The 24,720-nt window shown below is 29.8% G+C and overlaps 1 protein-coding gene across 2 annotated transcripts in view; it reads right to left on the bottom strand.

Annotated features, from left to right (window-relative positions):
- Positions 1-24,720, bottom strand: part of bchs (WD repeat and FYVE domain containing 3 bchs) — a 196,540-nt gene that overhangs the window by 128,844 nt on the left and 42,976 nt on the right. For both annotated transcript variants that reach the window (XM_085827196.1, XM_085827197.1), the window contains 8 exons: positions 15,926-16,026; positions 11,749-11,894; positions 11,220-11,309; positions 7,707-7,941; positions 7,251-7,465; positions 5,639-5,985; positions 2,979-3,200; positions 436-608 (listed from right to left, as the gene is read on the bottom strand). In XM_085827196.1, coding sequence (XP_085683322.1) covers positions 436-608; positions 2,979-3,200; positions 5,639-5,985; positions 7,251-7,465; positions 7,707-7,941; positions 11,220-11,309; positions 11,749-11,894; positions 15,926-16,026 — 1,529 coding nt within the window. The remainder of the gene's footprint in view (positions 1-435; positions 609-2,978; positions 3,201-5,638; positions 5,986-7,250; positions 7,466-7,706; positions 7,942-11,219; positions 11,310-11,748; positions 11,895-15,925; positions 16,027-24,720) is intronic.

The raw sequence follows: 24,720 nt of genomic DNA, 5'->3' as shown, positions 1-24,720 counted from the left end.
GTTCAGTTGAAAATCATGTGACTGTTTTCCTGTGAACATCACATACAGTAGTTAGTGTTTTAGACTGATTTATATGAGTTTTGGTGGTCTTCAATATAAATTGCACATTAGGAGAATTTTGCCCTATATCTGCTTTTTTTTTTTTTTTGAAGGGGATATTCCATAACTGTTTATTTTGCTTTAAAAACTACTAAGACTGCTCTCATTGCAATAAAGCTTTAAGATATTGTTTATCTAACCTAATGAAGATATAGAAATCTGCAGCATGCAAAAACATCTATAATCAATCATTAATTTCAGACTGAAATGGCACATACCTTACTATATAACTTCAAACTTTCAACATACTAAATTTTAGAACGATAAAAAGCCAGAGAATCTGAATCTAACATTTACAGTAATTTAAGAAAATATAAGCTAACAACTAGCCATTACCTTTTGTGTATTATGATGCATACCATCAACATATATAGACACAGAACTGTTTTTGAGAACAGCTCTGTTTAAAACTATGACAAGATGATGCCACTGCCCTTCTTGTAATAATTCAGGACACCATACACGTACACAACATTCTTCTCGCTCTTCTGGTTCCCAGTCTACACCTTCTATGATTAAATAAAATTATATAAAAATCATATGATATGCTATTTGCAAGATAAACATACATGTGAACAAAATAACAATGTGACATATCAGCACAAGATTATTATTTTACCAAAATATATTATATTTACTTAATAAAAGTTTTTTAATAAGTACACATTTTGTACACATAAAAATGTCCCTATGGGTGTTTAAATTTCATATACATTGAGAAGCATTAATGCAGTCATACATGAATGATTAAGAGCTTTTGCAGTAAAGTAAACTATAATCCATATTAATCAAGTTTTGATAGACAAACAAGAGGTGAAAATTTAAAAATAAAGGTTTAAAATAAAAAACTTCAGCTAGATTTTTGCCCTTTCATATCTCTCACAACAATACGAAAAAAATTATTCGAACTGGAGAACACTGAGCAGAAACTAAATTTTAGCTGTGAAGTTTACTGTTAATGATTCAGAAATCATTTGCATAAAACTGCAAATAATTTAAATAAACTGTAAAGGAAAATATTTCACTAAGCAACCACGATACGCAAAATGCAAATAAACACAGTAAAGTAGAAATTGTACTATCTCCCAGAACCTGGATAACTAAAGAAATCATTCTTATAACCTCTACTTAATTCAAGTAAATTGCAAAGTAAAATACTGAAAAAGTATTGGCCCAAAAAGTTGCTGTTTAATATCTGAAGAACTGGAGCAATGCAATGCAAATAAGTTTAAAAAAAAGTAAAATAAAAATATAATTTCTCTACGATATATCAGCTGATGTGATACCAGCCAGTTTTCTTTTTTGTTTTTGGTGGTTAGTACTGAAAGGAAAGTTATAATCCGATACTGAACACAAACTTAGGAGCTACAAACCAAAACTATAGCATCTAAGAAATCACACTACATACTCTAAAGGTCTTAAGCAATACACAGATATGTCTGTAGATTAGTGCAGACCAATTTCATCACAACATACAGAAACCAATGCAATAAGGCACATGATAATTTCAGTGCACAATAACTTTCTGGACACTTTGTCTAGACTATTTATTTCATGATTACTTCTAAAAGATAATGAACTCAGAATAAATAATCATTACATTTAGAATACAAAAACGATTTATTTTAAGCAATCAAACAAAAGAAATACTGGCATAATTAGTTTTACATACTAATATAAATGCTGCATATAATGGAAAATTATGCACAGTTATCATGAGTTACATAAGTAATGCATTCTGTAAACTTTTATGTAACTTGAATTTCAGAGAAATCAAATTTGTAAACTGTTTAAACATAACTTGGTACAAAACTGCAATATTTATTATTATAAGCATATAAATATGTACATACAAACTATTTCCACAGTATTATTTTACAAATAAAACATTATATAGTAGTATTTTTTGGGTAAAAACTGATGTGGACACCACGACTTCCTTCTATGGCCTATTAAATTTTACACATTTTTGCTGCATTTAATTTAAACTTATTTCCTTGAATTTCATAAGATATATATTTCTTATTCAATTAATCAGTTCTCACTTAGCGGCAAACTCGCACTCATGCCTTTTCCTGGATAATCAGAATACTGGACAGTATCTGCATTTATATCAGATCCTTGATTTAATAACTACAATTTCTCCATCTCTGAAATTAGGTCCAACCTGTTGTGTTGCTGAATTAAGTTAAGTCACTGAATACTGGTAGTTTAACTTGGTTGATTCTAGGAAAACAAGCTGCCTACATGGGTGTTTTGTGGTTTTCCACAGAAATATCCACAGGAAGGCATCTTTCGCCTTTTGCATGCTTTGTCAAAATAATTCAAACCAATCTTATTTTTAATTGATTTCAGTTTGAATGTCACAATTTTTCTGCAGTTACACAAGTCGGGGATTAATGTAAAGATTATTTGAACATGGCAAAGGATACAAGGGCTATCTGCCTATATATATATATATGTCTGTATAATAAAGAAATACTTCATATGTCATATTTTCTTGTTTCTAAGGAGCACTTTTTTCCTCCCATATAAATGCCACTAAAAATAGAGTACATCTCAGAATTGATGGCACCTTAGATCTGCAGACTTTTCAGAATTACTAATTATTCTGAATTAATTGTTTTAAAATACTAAATTTCACAGATATATTATCACTGTTAATATACCCAAGTTGATTATTAAAAACATAATTTACATATGTGTTTGAATATTTTAATTTACTCATTTATCTTATCTGCTTACAATCAATGTCCTTTTTTTGGGGGGGGCATTAATTGAAAATGAGAGGTGTATATTGGAATTAAAGAAATGCAGTACATATTTTTGAATAATTTCTTTCTTTCCCTGTCATGTAGAAATCAATTAGATCTAAGTACCTGACTGATGCAGAGGAGTTTCCGTGGTAGATATTAACAAGGCTTTGTCCCTCGATGATATCTGGATGCTCAGACATATCAGCTGCTCATCTTTGCCTTGAATGGTTCTCACTAACGTTAAGAGTCTAATAGCATGAGGATCAGTGTGGGGATCAGTGAATTTCTCAGAGCAGATCCAAGTCGAGAAAGAGAGCCCCGTTTGTGGTGGAAACACTCGGTCGCCTAAAAGATACACAACATGAGAATCACTAGAACAAACACATGTGACCAATTTAAAAACACGCAAATTGTACACTATAACACTAATAACTAGGAAAATTACATGTTTGTGGCCATTGATTTTAAATGAAAATGTGCTGCACATTTTGAATGATAATTCTAGGAAATAGTCAAAGAATTTAAGGGATAAAACTATCTACTCTTAGTAATTACTTGAGTGAACTTTTATAGCATACACTGATGGAAAATTATCAGCGATATAGCAACTTCAAAGCAACCTTGTTTATCATCACTATACTTGAATATAAGTTCAGGATGTTACCATCCAACGTGACCATTGACTAAACTATCTTGATTAAAAAATTATGCCCTTAGAATGTTTGTATTCATGTTATACACACTTCTGCAGCTTAACTTTCATGTTCAAAGAGAATTTACTACTTTGTTATCATCTAAGTGGATGTAATTTTTTTGCACATATTCAAACAGTTGCATCCAGCAAAGGCTTTAAATGCACTCTCATTATCTGTGATGCAAGCCATCTTTTGTAATTATCTTATGTAAAGAAGTTGCCTTTTCCTGGATAATCAGAATACCTAACAGTGTCTGCATTTATATACCAGATTCTTCATCCAATAAAGGCTTAAACGGGGCCCAACCTCTTGTGTTGCTAATATCTGTGCATTTCAACACTTCATGCTTTCAAAATTACAAACTTTATTCTGCTGCAAAAATATCCTGATTTATATCCCAATCTATAGGTGATATAGTTTTGCTGTTCACTTCAAACTATTGTTGGCACAATTTTGCTGTTTTTACATACATGAAATATTTTCCACCTTTCTTTCTAAGTAACTGCAGAACTTTTTTTTATTGATTTATTACCAGTGCATTTAATTTTGCATTTTGGATCCATTTTAAGAGAAAATAAACAATGAACAAGGGGACAAAACTAACTACACAAATATTAGAGTGCATGAAATATGGATCATGAAAAGAAATTGTTTACCGATTCATTATTTCTAATTGACCTCCAGGCCAAGCAAGGTTTAAACTATTTCTGAGGCATATCAGAAAGTACTGTAATTAACATCAGTCATCATTTCCCTCAGATGGGTGGAGGTGTATATTTTTACCTCATGATAAGTTTGCATACATGGCAGCACCAGATATAAAAATTTTGCACTCAAAACTGAAATTAGCTAAAACCCTCATCATGAAATGATGTCACATCAGCATTTAGTTGGCAGGATGAGCTTACAATATGATTGATTGGTTGCTATATTATTGCAGTTTGGTGGTGGCACCAGAAAAATTGTAGCTAATCATTAGTCTGTACTGAGAGAACTCTTATTTTTGGCATTGCTGCAGAATATTATCTTAGGAAAGAAATGTAGGTCAGATGACTAGAAATCAGATTGTCCACACTATTAAAAGTGCACTCATAGCTCTGGGGCTAACAATTAGTTATCTTTCTCAATGCAAACATTGGCTGGCCATTAGTTGCTTCAAATGGTTTCTGCTTTCATGTATCCTAAAGGGAAAAAACACTTCTGAGGTCTAGTGAACATACCAGAATATCACAACATGGTGGCCTAAGATATCATGGAATATCACAACATGGTGGCCTAAGATATCATGGAGTGACTTTTCTCAAGACAAAGAGGATCTACAGGAACAGCAATTTTGAATTAAAGATGACAAATAGTTTACTTTCTTCTATTGGCATAACACACAAATACTCTGCTGAGTTTATAACTTCTACTTCATGCTGTTGAAGGTTTCCTGACACATCTTGTACATTGTGACTGATCAAAATTACTTGTACCATTGTTAGGGGCTTAACAGGGCTTAGTAGAGCTATAAACAGGACATTAAATACTAAAACAGGACCATCCAGACCCACAAACAGCAGAACAGTCACCATACTGCTTTAACTCAAAAAAAGATTAACTACTACAGATTTAAACTTCTTCTCTAAAGAATGGTGAGACCTACCAGGCACTCTGGCAAATAACACTTAATTTCAAACTTTGTAACATAAAATAAAACACATGTTACTTACATGTACAAAAGAATAAATTAACAATATAAATATGAACATTTTAGTTTTAAATGAAACAGACAGAATATCCTGAACTCATTTAATATACAATTCATTTCGTTTACAGACACATATTTTCTGAAATTTGACAATCTTAATTTAGACACTACATTTTTACATAAATCACTTAAGGTATTAAATTTAACAATATTAAGGATAAATTGCACATTATATAATTAATAGCTAATAATCTTCTAATCACTTTATTTTGTTTTATTTAAAATTACTAGGATAACATACAAATATATCAGAATCAGCACTTTGCTCTTTAAGTTATAAAACAAAGCTGAAATGAAAGACTATACTACATATACATGAGGATAAACAATCTAGTTACCAGTTCCTATTCCTCCAACAACAGATGTGTCAGAGCTCATTGCTACCATTCCAACGCCAACAGCAGGTGTTGTTATACTTTGTGGTGCAACACTAGGTAAATAAAGGCAACTAAATCCTTCAGAACTCATGTCAAACTCTACAAAAGGTGGCATTATGGAAGTTCCATGAAGTCTACAGTCACGAGGAGTAGTCATGGAAACTAGAGTTTTCACTCTTGTGAGTGGGACGGGACCACCATCTCTGTGGTTTGCGGGTCGCACACATTTTGAACCTGTCTTCAGAGGATCTTTGGCATCTTCATCAAAAGGAGTACAACACAATGGGGAGCCCAATCGTAAAAATTCCCTACAACACATGAAAGACCTATTTAAAACTAGACCTATTAGTTTTTTGCCATCTTATCAGAAATATTAATAATGAAATCAAAACTGACTTTAGATAATAAATACTCAGATCTACAGATAAACTGAATAATAATAATAATTTAAAGCATTTACCTTTTATATTTCAATTAATAAAATATTGAAAATATACATGCATCTTACACTAAATAAAAACACATCTACAGATAGTGGAAACGATTCAGATTGAAAAGTCTTATAGAGTAATACTTATACTGCATATTGACATTAACAGATGAATTTAAAATTAAGGTCATTCTTCTTTTTACACAAGAAAGTACAGCCACAGCAGATTGATACACAATGAGGTGTGGATACATGTCACAGACAATTGGTTGATGCAATTTCCATTTTTTAAATTTACGTTACTTAACATTTGTAAGGGTATAAACATGATCGCTCAATCTTTGTGCAGCAAAGTTTAGTGAAACATCACACCCAGTGTAACCAGTGTAGCCACAGCAGTCGGCAGACTTCAGGGATGGCAAACTTTTGGATTTACCAGATGGTATAATTTGGCTTTGGTTTAGTTGATTATGGTAAAACACTCTAGGGCCATCTGGAAAACCACAAAAACGCCCATGCAAAAAAATGCCCTAGATTGAAACCCAGGTCAGAACTTAAAAAAAAAAAAAAAAAAAAAAAGCCAAAAAGTTCACTGTTGGTAATATGAATGTCTTTGATGAAAATCTCTTAGGCAGCCTGTTGACTTTTTATGCTCATAGGACCAATCATGATCATTCAAATGAGCAAATTAATAAAGACCTACAGGTTACTCTGTGTAAGATGAAAAACTGAAATGTTCACTACCTTTTCTAATCCTGCCTTTCTAATAATGCCTGTTGTAGTGCACTTTTCTTCCTTTGAAGAAGTATGAGACAGATGAGAGCCTGGACAGGATTATCACCAAGAACAAAACATAAATTCATCATTATGACCCAAACAATAAAAGAGATGGCGTAGAGTAGAAATATATGATTTCCCTATAGAAAATAACACATTCATTGCTGCAAAAAACAACTTAAACATTCTTCAGTCAAAGGTGCAAAATATATGTTACATCTTACATCACATGGAAACAGTGCTATGAAATATACTTATTTTTGTCAATATATTTCTTAATTTTCTGAATAAATACAAACATAAATCTACTTTTGATCCACTCTTGAATACTAGTAGAGATGAAACAGGATTAAATTAAAATCAAACCTAAGGTCTTTTGGCTGTAATGATTGTGCAGAAAGACGCTCTAAAATGTACTGTAATGGAGGATGAAGTAGATGATTTTCATTTTCCAAAGCAATGTGACAGTGGACGAGTAACTCGCTTGGAAGCCCTGATTCACACATTACTTGTTGGTTCCTTTCAGATCTTACTAAAGATCGCAAAACTTCAGCTAGATATATTTGTAAGGTCAGTGCCATCTGAAGGAAAAAAAAAAAAGTGTGGTAGCTTGAAAATCCTGTATTACTAAATACAATTAAAATTAAAAGACAGCAACAGTTGTAATTAAAAACACTTTTTCATCTTTAGAATTATAAAATCAAACGAGAATTCTATAATTTTTATTATGAAAGCATAAAAAGAAGCAAAATATTACATTTCTAGTGTTGTTAAACCATTAAAAATACACTCAAGTTCTAGGGGAACAACGTATATTTTTACTTGTGGATTGGCATCACAGCTAATGGATGGGAGTAAATGATGCATGGATACTACAACTCCTGGATGAACAATCATGGGGTCAGGTGATGGCGGTGCAAAATTCATCATAAATCCTGAACGTTTGTTTGGGGAACTGACTTGTGATAAATCTGTGTTTGAAGAGGAATGTTCAGAATCTGAATACATTCGTCTTAATGGAGTTGACTGTGGTGGTATTGATGAAGGAATGTTTGGTCTAATAAAGAAATATGAAAATTGAAAGTTATGTATTGAAAAATTAATTATAATTACAGAATATCACAGGAAAAGATAATTTAAAAAATCAGGTACTCAAACATTTAAAAATTTATTTAATAATAAGTATAAAAGATATGAAAAATTATAAAACAGAGAGAAAAAAATGAGAAAATTTATATCTCAAGTTTAACATAAACATAGAGATTATTATAAATGATATGTTTCTATATAATTATACTTTTTTACTGCTCTTTTTTCCAATCAAAATATTTGCTTCTGAAGCTTTACAGTTACAGAATTTGTATCAATTATCAATACAATAATATTAAAAGAACAATTCCCCATTTTTGATTCTATTAAAGCCATGAACAATGTAGAAGACCATAGATATTAAGTTTCCAACTTACTATTAACTGCCCAAGATTTTTACGTCATATATTTTCTAACTTTTCTTGGATATTAAGTTCCATAGATATTAAGTTCCAAACTTGCTATTAAATGCCCAAGATTTTTACATCATATATTTTCTAACTTTTCTTGAAAATTTCAGCCGTGTTTCATTACTGCAACAATGATATTTCATTTGATATACAAGCAGAAAGCCTTTTAAGTAAATTGTGAGCAGTTAGCCGATTTTATTATTTACACGTTTACACAACATGTGCATGAACATCAAGATTATGGTCTCTCCCAGATAGGGGAAAAATCAAAGAAAATGGGAGAAACTGGAAGAAATTTACAATGATGCAAATTTACCCCCTTTAACATCTATGGGGCTATTAAAGGGGATAAAAGTACTTACAATAAAACTAGTTTGAAAATAAATGTTTCATATTTTATGCAGCAAAATATAAATGAAATGAAATAATTTTTCTCTAAAAGTAGAGTGAAAAGTATGACAGAATTTTTATTCATTTACTGATAAAATGTTGCAGTGAACTCTTTTCTCTCAAACTTGTTAGCCACATTTAAAGGGGGAGTGAGGGATTATTACAATTATAAATGATTTTTTTTAAAAAATACCTGTATATTTAAGTAAGAGTTTTAACGTGTTTGTTGCCAAGAAACATTTTCAAAAATGATTCCACCATGCCAAAAAATTTTAATCAATTATAAAATAAAAATACAAAACATGTTAAGACACAATAACACGCCGAATAAATACTAATTCAGAATTCAAACAACAAAAATCAGCGTTAATTTACAAAATTTTCACAGGACTAGTTTCGATGGTTTTACCGAACCATCATCTTCAGCTGCAAAACCGCAAATGGTTTTGCAGCTGAAGATGATGGTTCGGTAAAACCATCGAAACTAGTCCTGTGAAAATTTTGTAAATTAACGCTGATTTTTGTTGTTTGAATTCTGAATTAGTACAAAACATGTATTTATGGGAAAGATATCAAATTCAGATAATTTTTAATTGCTTTATTAATTATACGAGTCATAGCAGAGTCAGATTTTGCAATAAAATATTTTATAACAGCGCCAACTATGAGTCTACTCGTAATGAGTAGATTCAAAAAACGGCAGCACCTCATAACAAAGGTTGATTATTTTTACAGTTCCTATGTTATTCACTTTATAATTACTTATATTAAACTTACATTAATTATAATAAATAACCTAAATTATGCCAAATTGTTGTGTATTTTCCTATTCCCCAAAACCAGATAACTTCAAAAAACATGAAAATACTACGAGTTTGATCATATGTGACGAAAATAAAACTAAAACGTTCTATGAATTAACTTGTAGCTGGCGCCTAAAGACAAACTTCGACCTATGATATAACTCGTGCTCATTTAAACATGCCCCAACTTATACACTATTTGGCTTTACTTATACACTATTTGTTCAGTATCTCATTTTCTTCTTTTTATTTTGCAGCTATTGGCAAACCCCCCCCCCCCAAAAAAAAACTACATCCATTTTTGTATTCAAAGTTTTTATTGGATTTTTCATGAACCTGTATTTATATATCATGAGTTAGTTATCATTATTAGTTACCTAATTCATACAGAATTTACTAACTAATAACATGTTTAATTTCCTTTGTGAGCCTTTGTGCATATCTGTTCCTTTTAATTTTTTGGTTTCAATCTTTTCTAATTTATTATGTTATTTTTTGAATTTTATTATTGTTATGAACTGAAATTCAATTACAGAATCTTATGTGAATTCACAGATGGAAAAGCAGATCTTATAGCAAACACATAAAAATACACATGTGTATATATATCTGTAAATTTAATTAATAATTTTCTATTTATGATTATCTACTGGAAAAAGGTTACGGGTTATTCAATTATGGCAAAGCAAACGAGGGCTATCTGCCTAAAGGGAGGGATGCCTTCGTGGAGGACTCTCTAAGGGAAACTGGCTCGTATATACGCAACACATGGGGAAAACCACAAAAACGTCCATGCAGCCAGCCCGTTGTACTGGAAAAGGAAATGTAAAATTATTGCAAACTGAAATTAGGAAATGTTATCTGTATATACATATATATGTAATGAAACAGTACTTCATTGTAATAAAGCAAACTTAGAAGTAATATTGATGGTGTAGAATGTTGACCCATATTGAAAAGCAAACTTGGCAGCCGAGGCAGATTAAATATTCATTTTTATTTCGATCGACATTTGCAGCTACAATTTACTTGGCACTCTAATTGTGTCTATTCAAGAAAATTAACAATTTTTTATACAGTTATAAAGATAAATTTTTTTACATATGGAAATAATACAAATATACATAACATAAATATGAAAGAAGCTCAAAAATTAGTTCTTCTTCCAGCCAATTTATTTCCATTGCGGAAGGATCTTATCAACCAAAACGAACATTTAGTTCAGCATCACAGTATCACATCAATAATTTATTTATTTACAAATTAACATTTCCTTTTTCTTTGAAACTTAGCGAAAAAATTCTTCTAGACCTAGATTGGGGGGGGGGATTTCAACTAGATTAATAAAAAAAACCACAAAATTTGGAAATTTATCAGGAGATTGGAAAGATGTGGCAAAAAATTTAGAATTTCTCATTTTTACTGGGAAGGTTAGCAGCTGTAAATAAAAAAATTTGTGGTTTTGTTTTCTGGTCATTTTGATCCAATATTACACATATTAAACATATTTTTTTCAATAACATGCATAGATATAGATGTATATACATATACACACATCCATATATAAAACAATTTTTTTTATAATCAATATCACTTGTATTAAAAAAAGAACTTGTTCATTTAACAAATAAAAATTAACTTACCTATCAAAAGCATCTGTTGCTGTGTCGTACAACAACCTGAATATCAAACATGAAGAAATGAGTGGTGTTGGAACACTATGAACAGCTATTCTAGAATGAGAAAAAGAATTTGAAACATTAATTTCAATGTAAATAATTAAATAAGAAAAAGATTTAATGAATTAACTTCTTCAGCTATATAGTTTTTGCTTTTTCCTTTTTTTAGTTGAACCCACAATAAATTCTGTTTGAATGATGTCCTATACTGAACTATGTTCCCCCCTTTCTTTCTCACTTTTTTTTTTCCCCCAAAAGATCATTTCAGCTACAGAATTTTGACACAACATTTGACATCAGTGGAATTGAACACTTTAAATTATAATAATTAGATGAAGGTTTTTCAAAGCAAATCAGCTTTGTCCTTTAGGACAATAACTTATAATAGATAAAAGAAACAATGAGAAAATCATAAATTAAATGCATGAGATAATACAAACATTAAACAAATTCTAGTTTCTATAACTCGTAACACTATTCAATAACAGCTTACTTTGTGTCCTTTACCATGGAAAATATTAAATGAAAGACATGGTCATCAGGCAAAACACTAATTTTCTCACTACAATCTTCTAAGGAAGTATTGTTGCTAAAACATCCAAGTAAACGAACAGTGTCCGTTAAGCTTGTATGGCATATCTGTAAAGATAAAACATTAACAAATAACAAATCATCCACAATTTTGAATGAGTAATCAAAATGATCACAAAAGCAATTACACATATTAAATCACATCAAATGCAATTTAATGCAATTTTATTATGCACCAAAATGAGTGACATAGTCTCCCTTCTGAGAAAGTTTTCAAGGTCTATGAATAAAAGCATTATATTTTGTAAAATTACACAGAAGAAACCCCATAATGTTTGTCACAATTTTTAAAATTTGCATGAAAAGTATTTTCGTTTCATAAATTTTAAAATTATGTTTACTCTACTTCAGAAGAATACATCAAAACCCGTACAGTTTTAATCTGTTTAGTAAAAACTGTTTTAACTACACTTTTTTATAATTTTTTTGGAAAAAAATATTGAATCTTTTTCATTTATACATCTTAAAAATATGTATGCATTTTCCCAAATACATATATATTTTCAAATCACTTAAAATCTTATTTACTTAATACAAAATCTGGCATTTAAAGCAATCCTTCTGCAAAATACAGTAACTTAGTACAAATAACAGAATAATAATACAAAGAAAAAAGCCATGAAAAATATAACAGGCATTTGAAAAGACTGAATAGCAGCAAAAATAAAGAGAACATTTTTCTTAATTTTAAATTCTCAAATATTAATAGCTAGCTAAAATTTTATTTAACTATTCACAAATAATTAACCTTCAGACACATAGATACTTTTTTCTATAAATACAGTATAGTTGACTCAAAGTTGTTCAGCTTTCTGAGTGGAATGATCACTTTATCTAGTCATGAAAATTGCTGGTACTTAGAATATAATATCTTATTATTTATAATATATTGTTTTCTTTTATTTCTTTACTGATTTGAATACAATTCTGGTAAATGAAAGTTAACAGAAATAAATATTAAAATACTTTATTATACAACTCAAGCTAATAACTGCTCTTTAAATATAGTTTTTCATGAGCAGATCTTAAAAACTCTGTCAGTCAGAAGATTAAACATCTAGGAATTCATATTCTTTTTTTCATATTTTAGAACTAATACTAAAAATTAAACACTGCACCTATAACAGTCTTTATGCAGTCATTATATCTGCAACTGTTGGTTGTAAATACATAATTGCAACTACAAAATAGCTTTAAGTAAGGATAATATTAATATTAATTCATTCGTCATTTTTAAATTTAAAAAATCAATTTTGTAAAAAAATTATAAAATCTAACTTTTTATATAGCCATTCAGACCCTATAGTTATATTTAGCAAAATTTTATACTCATTCTAAAAAATAATATATAAAATATTTGATTCTTTTTCAACCAAAAATAGCCTAGACATTTAATTTGTTGTTTGAGATTGTATTCAGAGTTCATACAAAAATGAGAACGTTTGCATTTGTAATTACAATTGAAATATCAGGTGAGAGCTAGAGATTCAACATTAATTAATTCTATATCATGAGCTAACTGTTGTGAAAAGCATTAGCCAATATAAATTTTTATGAAAAGATCACATTAACAGAACTTTATAGAATCAGTGTTCTAGAAAACATTAGTAGACTTTGCTCTAATGGCACACAGTAACTCATAACATTTTTTTGCACAATTTAAAAATCAAAAATATTCCTTATTCATTGAATTTTTTTTTTCCATGACAATTAGACTATCATTGTAAAATAATAAAACTGCATAAAGTATTTTCTGCATTTGAAAACTTATAAATTACTCATGTGCAAATTCAGTTGACCACATGTCTCGAAATTATTTAAAGAATATTACACACTACTAAGTCATAACCAGGGAGCCTTTACAATGTGCTAAGATAGACTCGTAAGCAAATTTGATTAAGCTCAATTTATACAACATTATTCAAGTTTTAAACTAGTTTTAACATGATTTTTAATGGAAAATCTATTAAATTTATGTTTATTTTAAATTAAAATTTTACTTTAAGTTACATGCTTTAGTTAATTGTATTCAACTTTGTAATTTTTTAAAATTTTATATTACGAAGATAAAAAGCTATTACTTGTCAAAGGACTAAGTAAAAATTAAAATGTATATAAATAAATTTTGTAATATACCCTTTAAAGATTTAAAACAAAATTAGATAGAAAAATCTACACATCAAATGTTAGTTACAAAATTGAGTACAAAGATTTACCTATTAACTGTTCTAAAGATTTTACACTACACTAGTCTCCATAACTGTTCTACAGATCTCCATAATGTATTCAACTCAAATTGAATAAAAATTAATTAGAAAAACTAAACTGACAATCCTTTATGGGGAAGAAAAAACTGACTTTGCATAACATACGTTTCCTTTAAAGATGACAATGTGCAATTGTTTTTCTAAGGATTCATCATCAAAATTTTTTTCGTAGCATTTTCTTTTCTTTTGAAACTTAATGATCAACAATTCTTGATACAGATTCATTAATTTGAAAGATATGATATAATCTTGAAATGCATTAAAAATGTGACATTTGGAGATTTAGCAGGTTATTGGAAAACATGATAGAAAATCAGGAGTTTTTAGTTTTACCAGAACACCTGGCAGCTCTGGATTACAGTATTGAATGTGAAATATTCTAATAACATTTAGATATATTTTAAAACATATGCTAATTTTAATAAATTGAAATTATAACACAATGAAACAACAAATACAACAACAGAGGGTGTTCATACATTTTTGTGATGATTTTGATTTTCTTCATAAATTTAAATATTAAATTTAAAATACAAATGCGCCTGGCACCCAATTGGAATAAGGTTTAAATATAGTCTGCTGCATTAAAAATATTCTTTTTGTTTACTTCCACGCCTATCGAATTAATTTCCACATTTCGTTGCCCTGCGTTGGCAACATGCTTTTGAGATTTATCGTTCATAGAATTCGGTCACTAAAAGCATAGCTGACCTGTAACTGTTGTAATCCTTATTTTAAAGCTTATCTGTATTGCTAAATTATTACTAAATGTTTACGTGTGAATGTTTTATTATTAAATGTATTCATTTTGGTTTAAATAGACTGAGCGCGGTTGAATTTATTAAGGATATTTAAAATCGAAAGTACTTCATCCATTTCGGCACCATTCTAACACAGGAACATCAACAATTTTCTTTAAACTGTTGCCAAAAAATAAATAATGGATCGAAGGCTATATTTTTGCACAGTCCAAAGAAAAATACCCTTATTCAATTATTGAAATTAGATGAGAAAAGTCTGGTTTTAATATTTCTGTACGTAAAATAAGTAACATAATTAATATGAAAGGAAAGAAACCTAATGCTGAAACATGTTTTTCGACTTAAAACTATGTGTAGATTACTGTATGAAAATTATTTGAGAAGTGAAAAATGGAAATATATAGTTACAATTGATGATTGGATATACTTACCTGATTGCAACAGTAAAAGATCATTTTACTACCGAAAAAGCGGAGAAAAATACTTAATATTTTGGTTAAGAGAAAACAGGGAAAGTTCTTCTTAATAAGTTTTAACAGCTATTTTTAAAGAAAAAATTGTCTCCTATGATCTGTGCATTTGGACTTTTAAAACAAGCTCTTTATAAGCAGCATCCTAAAACATTGGATGGACTCTGAAAGATTGTGAAAGAAAAGTAGAATAAAATCAACATTGATGTTTTAAGAAAAGAACTTTTGTCCTAAAAATCAAGATGTAATATGATAGTTCAACAAAAGAGTTATCAGACTGAGTATATTACAAAATAAAATATTATCAGACTAACATATTACAAAATAAAATTCTAAGGTTTGTTTGCATATAAATCCTTGCAAAACAGTTACAAAAATGTGTAACAAACACCCTCTGTATTCTCCAAATGCTGACAAATCATTGGAAAATAATATGATGTAAGTATTTCATTAATGCCTTTATAAGACTTTTACACATCTGAACAACCCAAGACTTTTATCTTCAATGTGACATTACACACATAAAATACTTAAAAAAAAAAGAATTAATTGAGAAAAAACATGTATTAATAATAACTTACTTCAGATGCAAAAAATTTGGCATTAGCAGGTTCATAACGCATAGCCATAGCCAAAGTGTGAAACAAGGTACGAAGTAATATAAGAATTTCTTTCTTCTCAACTATATTAATCAGAAAATTTAACAATATATGTTTAATAAGAATTTCTTTCTTCTAAACTATATTAATCAGAAAATTTAATAATATAAGTTTAATAAGAATTTCTTTCTCAACTATATTAATCAGAAAATTTAACAATATAAGTTTAATAAGAATTTCTTTCTTCTAAACTATATTAATCAGAAAATTTAATAATATAAGTTTAATAAGAATTTCTTTCTCAACTATATTAATCAGAAAATTTAACAATATAAGTTTAATAAGAATTTCTTTCTTCTCAACTATATTAATCTGAAAATTTAACAATATAAGTTAATTATTGAAATACCAAATATTGCTAGTAATCTGACTGAATTTTAAAGATATGTATACATTTCAATAAGATAAAGCAAAATTAATATCCTATTATAAAAGAAAAACAACCTAAATAAAATTTCATTTTTATCTAAATACTAAAGAGTTGCTCCTAAGAGGCAAAATTAGAGATTCAATACATGAAATATCAAAATAAAAAAGTTTTAAACAGTTAATTACTGTAAATTCTTGCTTTCCCAATTGGTTTAAAATTTAAATAAATTAATTCTTTTTATTCTCCTGCAGTATTAAATATCTAATTCCAAACAGATTAAAATTCCTGGATTTATTCTATAAGAGTTATAGGGAGAAGGGGAGAAAACACATATCTTTTTGATAGAAAGAGTAGCAGTATAACATGAAAAATAACTTTTTTTAAACTAATTTTCTACAAATCTGAAAATAACTGAGCAAAGTTTTTTTTTGGATTGCGTTTTTACAGAGACAATTTTGATGTTGCAAGCTGCAGCTACTTAAAACTATTATTTTGTTATTTTATCTATTAATTTTACTAAATGAACAATAAACAATGAAATCAGATATCAACGACTTCAGGAAAAGTTCTAGTAGGTTCACTTGATTTGAATAAGACTTTCTGAATATGACTGCTAGATTTTTTATTTTTATTTTAATGAATTTTACATAAATAACCTTTCATTTTTTAAGGCAATTTATTATTTTCAGTTGTTTTTTAAAGCAGAGAGCTACATTTCTGTTCCCTATATTTGGTAGACAATTTAAATACAGTCAATTCCGGTTAATTGGACCACATTGGGAAGCGATCATTTTGGTCCTAATAACCGGCTGGTTTGATTACACAAACATGTTGTAAGACAGGACGTGCTACATGTAGCAAACAGTAAATGTACACTGCTCAAAAAAAAAAAAAAAAAAAAAAAAATGGGACAGTCCTATATCTCCCGATCTACTGGGCCGATTGACAAAATTCAAATTGCGTTCTTCATGTCTCGAAAGCGCGACTTAGGATATATATTAGATTTATATATAGCACTATTCTAACATAGGTATTTTGACACAAAATCGGACTTTTTCTGAAATAACATACCAATTTTTTTACATATTTCGATTCTACGACTCAAATTACGCCTAAATATGAAATTTTGTAAAATTTGGAGCAAAATTTACGGAGAAATTCACAAATTTATGTTGGCACTTTTTTGTCAGTTTGCGCCAAGAATACTTTACTTGGCAAACTTCTTAATATATGGCAACCTAGTTTCCTTAGGAAAAAAAGTCACCATCGTTCCTTTTTTCCAAATAATATTCTTTATATTATATTTTTAATTATAACTTATTATTTTAAGTAATTTTTTCTTTTCGAATTTCATTTTAATTGTTTAAGTTGCACCTTTTTTTTTTTTTTTTTCCGAATAACTGTTTTAAAAATTTCTATTTACCTATTCGAACTGCGTAAATAAAGGTACAGCGTTTATTTATTTATTTTTTTAAAATAGTTTTCTTTATATATATTTTTCGTCATAGCTATTATTTTAGGTCATTTTTAAATTTTATACTTTTATTTTAATTGTTTGTGTTGCATTGTCTCTTCAGATAATTGTTTTAAAATTTTCTATTTATTCCTTCAAACTGAGCATTTTAAATATATTTATTAATATCAGTTTTCCAGAATTTGATTTTATTTATTTGAACTGCGTTTTTTTCGGAAGAATACTTTGTAACCCAGACTACGATGCGTTTGAAAACTGCATACTATATTAAAAGAGAAAATACAGTAAAGCACAGTTTTACACGCCTTTCAATGTTCCGTTCAGAAAAAATATATATAAATAAGAGAGATGTATAACCGATATTTTAACTTAGGATGACTTGCATACACTGCTTTAAACAGTTTTATCATTGTGCCCATTGCTTTACACAATTTTATCATTTGGTTTCTTAAAATATTATTCATATTTTAGTCAAATATTTTATTTTTGAAATCGCAAGAATCAAATATCATAAGATTGAAAAGTTTTAAATTTAAAAAAATACGAATACTAAATTTTACGAAAAAATTTATTTTTCTTCTCTGTTTCTTTCAGCATTCTGAAAGTATATTGAAAAGTATCCAACTTTTCGAAACATTTTGGTATTTCTGACAATCATTTTAAATAAAGTTATCGCCTTCCATTTCATAAAGGCCCACAAACGGCCGAGCGGTAAAATTGCTGAACACTGGTAGTTCACTCCGGGGTTCGAACCCCGGTAAACGGGCTGGTTGCATGGGCGTTTTCGTGGATTTTCTCATGTGCACCGCGTATGACAGCTGGTTTCCCTTAGAAAGTTCTTCACGAAGTATTTCGTCAGAGCCTTTATCAGCCTTTAGAGGCTAAACATTTTGAAACTATGAGATGAAAGGAAAGACTGGTTTCATCAAAAGGTTTTGGTTTATTTTATTATGACAAAGCACACTACAGCTATCTGCCTAAGGGGAGGGATGCCTTCCTGGAGGACTTTCTAAGGGAAACTGGCTCGGATACACGTTACACATGGGCAAAACCACGAAAACGCCCATGCAGCCAGCCCGTTCGCGGGATTCGAACCTCGGACCGAACTACCAGTGTTCAGCGACTTTACCGCTCGGCCGCTAGTTCATTAGGAAGGGAAAAAAACATCTTTAAGTGACATCCACATACATCACTGGATAAACTCCTGAATCTTCAAATAATTCGATTGAGGAAATCATGGGATTCACCATTTATGATACGATATGATGTTCTATAACGTCATTTACACAACCATATAGTTTAAAACCAGTCGCTCTTCACTTTAATCTGCAATGATATCGTTTTGCCTTTTCTGTTAACACAAGCTCAATTGATGGTATTTGCTGGTGTACTCGTCCAAGTGTTTTCTCTTTGAACACCTAAATTCTTTGAAGTATTCTGAAAGTATATTCGAAAGCGTCCAACTTTTTGGAACATCTTGGTACGTCTGACAGCCAAATTTCCCTGCAAATTTTTGCTTACTTTTCTCCCTAATTTTCTTCTTTCCTTCTACAGTTATTTTCAGTGCTCACACAAGAAAATTAAGATTTTTCGACTGCTAGGCTTCCATACATTTTGCATTCTTGTCAATTTTTTAAAATATCAATTATATGAATTGCGTTTCAGCTAAAGACAGCTTTTCATTTTCTAGTCATTTTAGCTATAAATAAAGTTTAAAGCGAAGTCCAAAGGATAAATAATTTAATTAAAAGATTTTTGCTAAATGACAAAGAAATAAAACAGTCCAGCAGGGTTTATTCTGTACCACAGAGTCACCCGATTCTTATATCGGCTGAAACAATCTAAATCATATTAAAGATCATGTTTTTTTATACAATCTATAACGCGAGAGAAAAAATTAGCTTCTTAAAACATGCTTTCTAAGAGAATTAATATAAAAATTTATATTTATATATATATTTTTTAAAGTTGGGACTTGAACCAAACTGTCAGACTTTTAAAGCTTATTTTACATGGTGGTTGTTATTAAAGTTCCACTTTGAAATGGTCATAAAAGGAAAACTACCGGACCAAATGTTATCAAACTTGGGAATTGTGTAAAGGAGGTTATGAGAATTTATTTTCGGCGGAAAAAAAGAAAAGAGTTCTCAAAAACTCACCATCAGGGGAAAAATGGCGCTGTATACAATATTGTTAAATGAAATAAGACACGAAAACATCTGTTTAAAATGTGTTTAATATTTTCCGAAACGTGTTACAAAGCATGTTCAATGTAGCGTCCAGCATTTTCCGAAAGCAAGTTAAATCATGTTACTGCATTCTCAACAGCAGCTCTTAGCATATCAGGTTTGGTTTTGGTTTGGTTTATTAGATTACGACAAAGCACTCGAGTGCTATCTGCCTTAAGGGAGGGATGACTTCGTGGAGGACTTTTTAAGGGAAACTGGCTCGTATACACATTACACATAGCATATCAGGAGGAATGTTATCAGTGTATCACATTTTTCATTTCTGCCAAATTGTTTAGATTATCACCATAAACGGTGCTTTTGAGATAACCTCATAGACAAAAGTCACAGAGGTTGAGGTCTGGTGGGAAGAGGGGAAGTGTTGGCCTATAAGACGTTCATTTGTGAAATGTTGCCTAAGTAACTATGCGACACTCTTGAGGTGGTGCCCAGCCCTGCATAAAAATCGTAGTATCTAAAATGCCACGTTACTGCAGTTCATGTATCACGAAACATTTTAATATTGGCTCTAAGGAACTGCAATCGCAGTGGTCCAGCTGTCGACTGCTCTTCAGAAAAAAAAATGGTTCAGTTATAAAACTAGCTGTCATTCAACAGTAAACGGTGTGAAATGACTGTTATGCAATCGAATGAAGTAGGAGAATGCAATGGAACTAGATAGATAACATGAGAGATTTCTTTGGCCCAAATCGATTAAAAGCGTTTTGAATCAGTATCTTCATGTTTTAGTGCCGAATTCAGGCTTCAAAAATTACAAATTAGCGATCTGTAAGAAAACGATTTCCAGATTGTACGCACTTGTGCGAGTGATTTGCGATCTCACATTTTTGAATCGCTAATTCGTGGTTTTCACGGACGAAATTCTCACTTACAGGGATGGCGCACTCGACATTTATCGAATTTAACGTCTTTAAATAATAATTTGCCTACTTCAAAATTTCTTAAGGGTATACAACATATTAAACCCGTTTAACAGAAGGTTAAGTTAGATTCCGACCCATATTTCGTTTAACAATATTGCATACAGCGCCATTTCCCTCCCTGGTGGTGAGGTTTCGAACTTCCTTTTTTTCACGGAAAATAAATTCCCATGACCTCCTTTACACGATTTCCAAGTTTGATAACATTTGATCCAGTAGTTTTCCTTTTATGACCGTTTCAATGTGGAACTTTAATTATAACCACTCTGTATATTATTAAATTTTAATTTGAAGCTATGCGTTATATGTATACCATGCGTAAAATTTTCGCTTTTATGGAAAAATAAAAAATCGAAGCAAATATACTTAGTATAATGGACCAAAACTGAAAACATTTCCCCTCCCTCCGAAAATAAAATATTGAAATTTCGAACTTGAATTTACTGGGTTATCGAAATATTTAATTTGACTTATCTTCTAAGTCCTAGTTCCAACAACAATTCCGTCAAAAATTCCGAATTACTTAAGCTAAATGTAAAGATTTAGTATATATTCACTGTATGTTAATAAAGTAATCAGAGTGTAATAAAAATAGATTATAGAATTTACGCTGATGTAACTTTTTGTCTGACTGCACAACATGTAATGGAAGAGAAGGTTTGTAGAGATCTGTTTTTCACATGCCTCTAAAAGTAGATGTCATATTAATTTTGTCTCTTCAATGTCAAAAAACATTCCTTTGAGAGGCAACTTTAGTTTTTGAGAAAGAAAAAAAATCACAAGAAGACAAATTTGAAGAACATGCAGGACGATTGAATATACATACTTATTTTCCGAACACAAGCGGTTCTCCGACTGGTTATTGAATAATGAAAAGATGCATTGTCATGCAATACAAAACATTTGGAATACGTTTTCTGGCTGAATAACGTAAGATTAAAAGTCATCTGCTTAATTCACATCCATTTACAAGTCAACTACTCGGGCAATTGCAGAATCGTTTTGATCCTGAGCTTGTAAGACAAACCTAATATCACTGGATTTAAACACTTCTTTAATCTTCCGAGAACGTTCCTTCTTTAGCTCATATTCCAAGAATATTAAGTGAATACAATTATTGCCAAAGAAATTGAATATTCATTTGCACTACGGCTTGGTAGTTTACTAATGAGTTAACAAAACTTAAATTCTGCTTTTTGTGTCAAAGAATACAACAATATTTTAAATATTTACAAATAAAATATTAAATTGGAGATTTAATGGGAGCCTCATCAGTTGCCTATCATTTGAAAAAGAAAATATTGTTAAATACTAATTGTTTGCTGCTCAGTCTAACTCAGGCTGCATGGTTGGTTTTCGTAGTTTTTTAGGTTCTCTTTACAAAGATTCTCTATGAAAGCATCTTAATCAAATAGCTCCCATGTTCTTTCTATGTTCAAATAACCAACTAACCTAGTTTAAGCGCGATTTCCAAGTGAAGTTACTAGTAAAATCCGAATACTCATTAAAAATCCTGTAGCTAGCCAATCGGGAGTAACATGAAATATACGGAACCAGTAATTGAAATGTTGTTATGGTACGCCTTTTCTTAACTTAGATGGTCATTTCTTAATTAAATAGCCCACCAACAGCCGAGCGGTAAAGACGCTGAACACTGGTAGTTCGGTTCGAGTTTCGAATCCCGCGAACGGGCTGGCCGCATGGGCGGTTTCATGGTTTTCCCCATGTGTAACGTGTATACGAGCCAGTTCCCCTTAGAAAGTCCTCCACGAAGGCATCCCTCCCTTTAGGCAGATAGCCCTCGTGTGCTTTACCATAATTAAATAATCCAATTCAATCCTTAATTAAATATAATTGATTTGTAAATTCTACTAGAACTGACGGTAAGAATTGAAGTGGAAATAAGTAATATGGTGTGCAATCTTGATTAATAAAAAAATTTAAAATATTTGCATAGAAAAATGTTTGCATTCAGACAAAGTTTTTTGAAATATTTGCAATTACTTTATAAGAAGGATTTATTAATAACAGCAATAATTATTTATTATATTACTGATGATTAGGTTTCAGTTCTTGACAATTACATTCTAAATTAGAATTTTAAGGATATAATGAAAATACGCTACGCACAAAAATACATTTTAGGAAAAAAAATGAGTTGATTTTTTATGTTTTAAAACTTCTTAATTCATTTAGTAAACATCGTATCCTCGTTGTTTATTGAATCCAGAATGTTGGTGTCGTTTATATAATTATTCTTACTTGTCCACAGAATCTGCTGACTTATCCAGCCATTAAGTAGCTGCAGATCATTTCTACATAACAATTGAACTTCCATTAATTCAGTCTCTAGAGGGTTGTATGTTTATATCATAATTTGACTTTTATAAAAATTGATTATTCTAAATATTATGTTTCTATAAAAATATATTGTGCTTTAAAAATATGGATAATGGTATCAGCCGCTCTTTCAGCCACTTCAAAAGCAACAGTTTGTTTAGAAATAAATTATGCAGTTAATGTCATAAAATTCAAATAAATATCAAACGAAAATTCTCAGTTTTAGACAATTCGATTTAAACGAAGTAAAGTAGCAGACGATGAAATGCCGAAGGTAAAAATTTACTCTTACAAAAACTTACTCTTAAATTTTTTAAAAAAAGAAAAGATACAAGAGAAATTAAAAAAAAATTGTTAAAAATTTGAATAATATCATCTATAATTTAAAAAAATAGCCTTTCATATAGTATTAATAAATATTTATTACGCATCATTGAGGGAAAAAATGTCATATAATTAATTCTCTGTAAAATTTTACTTGAAGTTTAAGGTTAAAAATAGCTGTGGCAATTAGTGTAACAAAAATCCATAGACCACATTTGGCGTTATTATCGCTCAAAAAAAAGGTGCCAAATTTCAAAACGCGAAATTATGTAAATTCGTGTATATCTTAGAAAATTTTGAGTAAAAAAGTCTAATTTTTTGCAGATATGCTTAAAAATACACCTACTTTAAGATGATGGTAAAAATTTTATAGGTTATAATTCAAAATTTTTTTCGAAAAATCTATAGAAATTATTTAAAAATAAAAATTTAAAAAATAAAATGCAAAAAATGGGTAAATTTTATTTGGAATGAACCAAAATTTCGAAATGTGAGAGAAAAAATTAAAAAAGTTTAATAAAAAAAGAGATATTAATAAATATTTGCCAAATTCAATTAACATTGAGGAGCTAAAATTTTGAGAGCTAATATTTTAAAAACTAATCGTACGATTTTTACAAAACTTGGTATTCTGGCATAATTTGAGTCGTAGAATCGAAATATGTAAAAAAATTGGTATGTTATTTCAGAAAAAGTCCGATTTTGTGTCAAAATACCTATGTTAGAATAGTACTATATATAAATCTAATATATATCCTAAGTCGCGCTTTCGAAACATGAAAAAACTAGTTTGAATTTTGTCAATCGCCCCCGTAGAACGGGAGATATAGCACTGTCCCATTTTTTTTTTGAGCAGTGTACATGTAAATCATGTACTAAAATGTAATTATGAACTTTATGGTGCGGTACACATACACGTACAAACAAGAAATACAGTCAAACTTTTTCCCCTTGAGAAAAATAATTTAGAAACAAATTCTAAGAAACAATCTCCATGATACTCAACATACGAAGCACAATAAAAACAATTTCTTACCAAG

The sequence above is a fragment of the Stegodyphus dumicola genome, chromosome 11 (genome assembly GCF_044657685.1).
Source record: "Stegodyphus dumicola isolate Sdum_Otavi_A_Nest chromosome 11, ASM4465768v1".
NCBI lineage: Eukaryota > Metazoa > Arthropoda > Arachnida > Araneae > Eresidae > Stegodyphus > Stegodyphus dumicola.
Note: the sequence above shows the minus strand (reverse complement) of the source record. Positions and strands in the feature narration are given on the sequence as shown.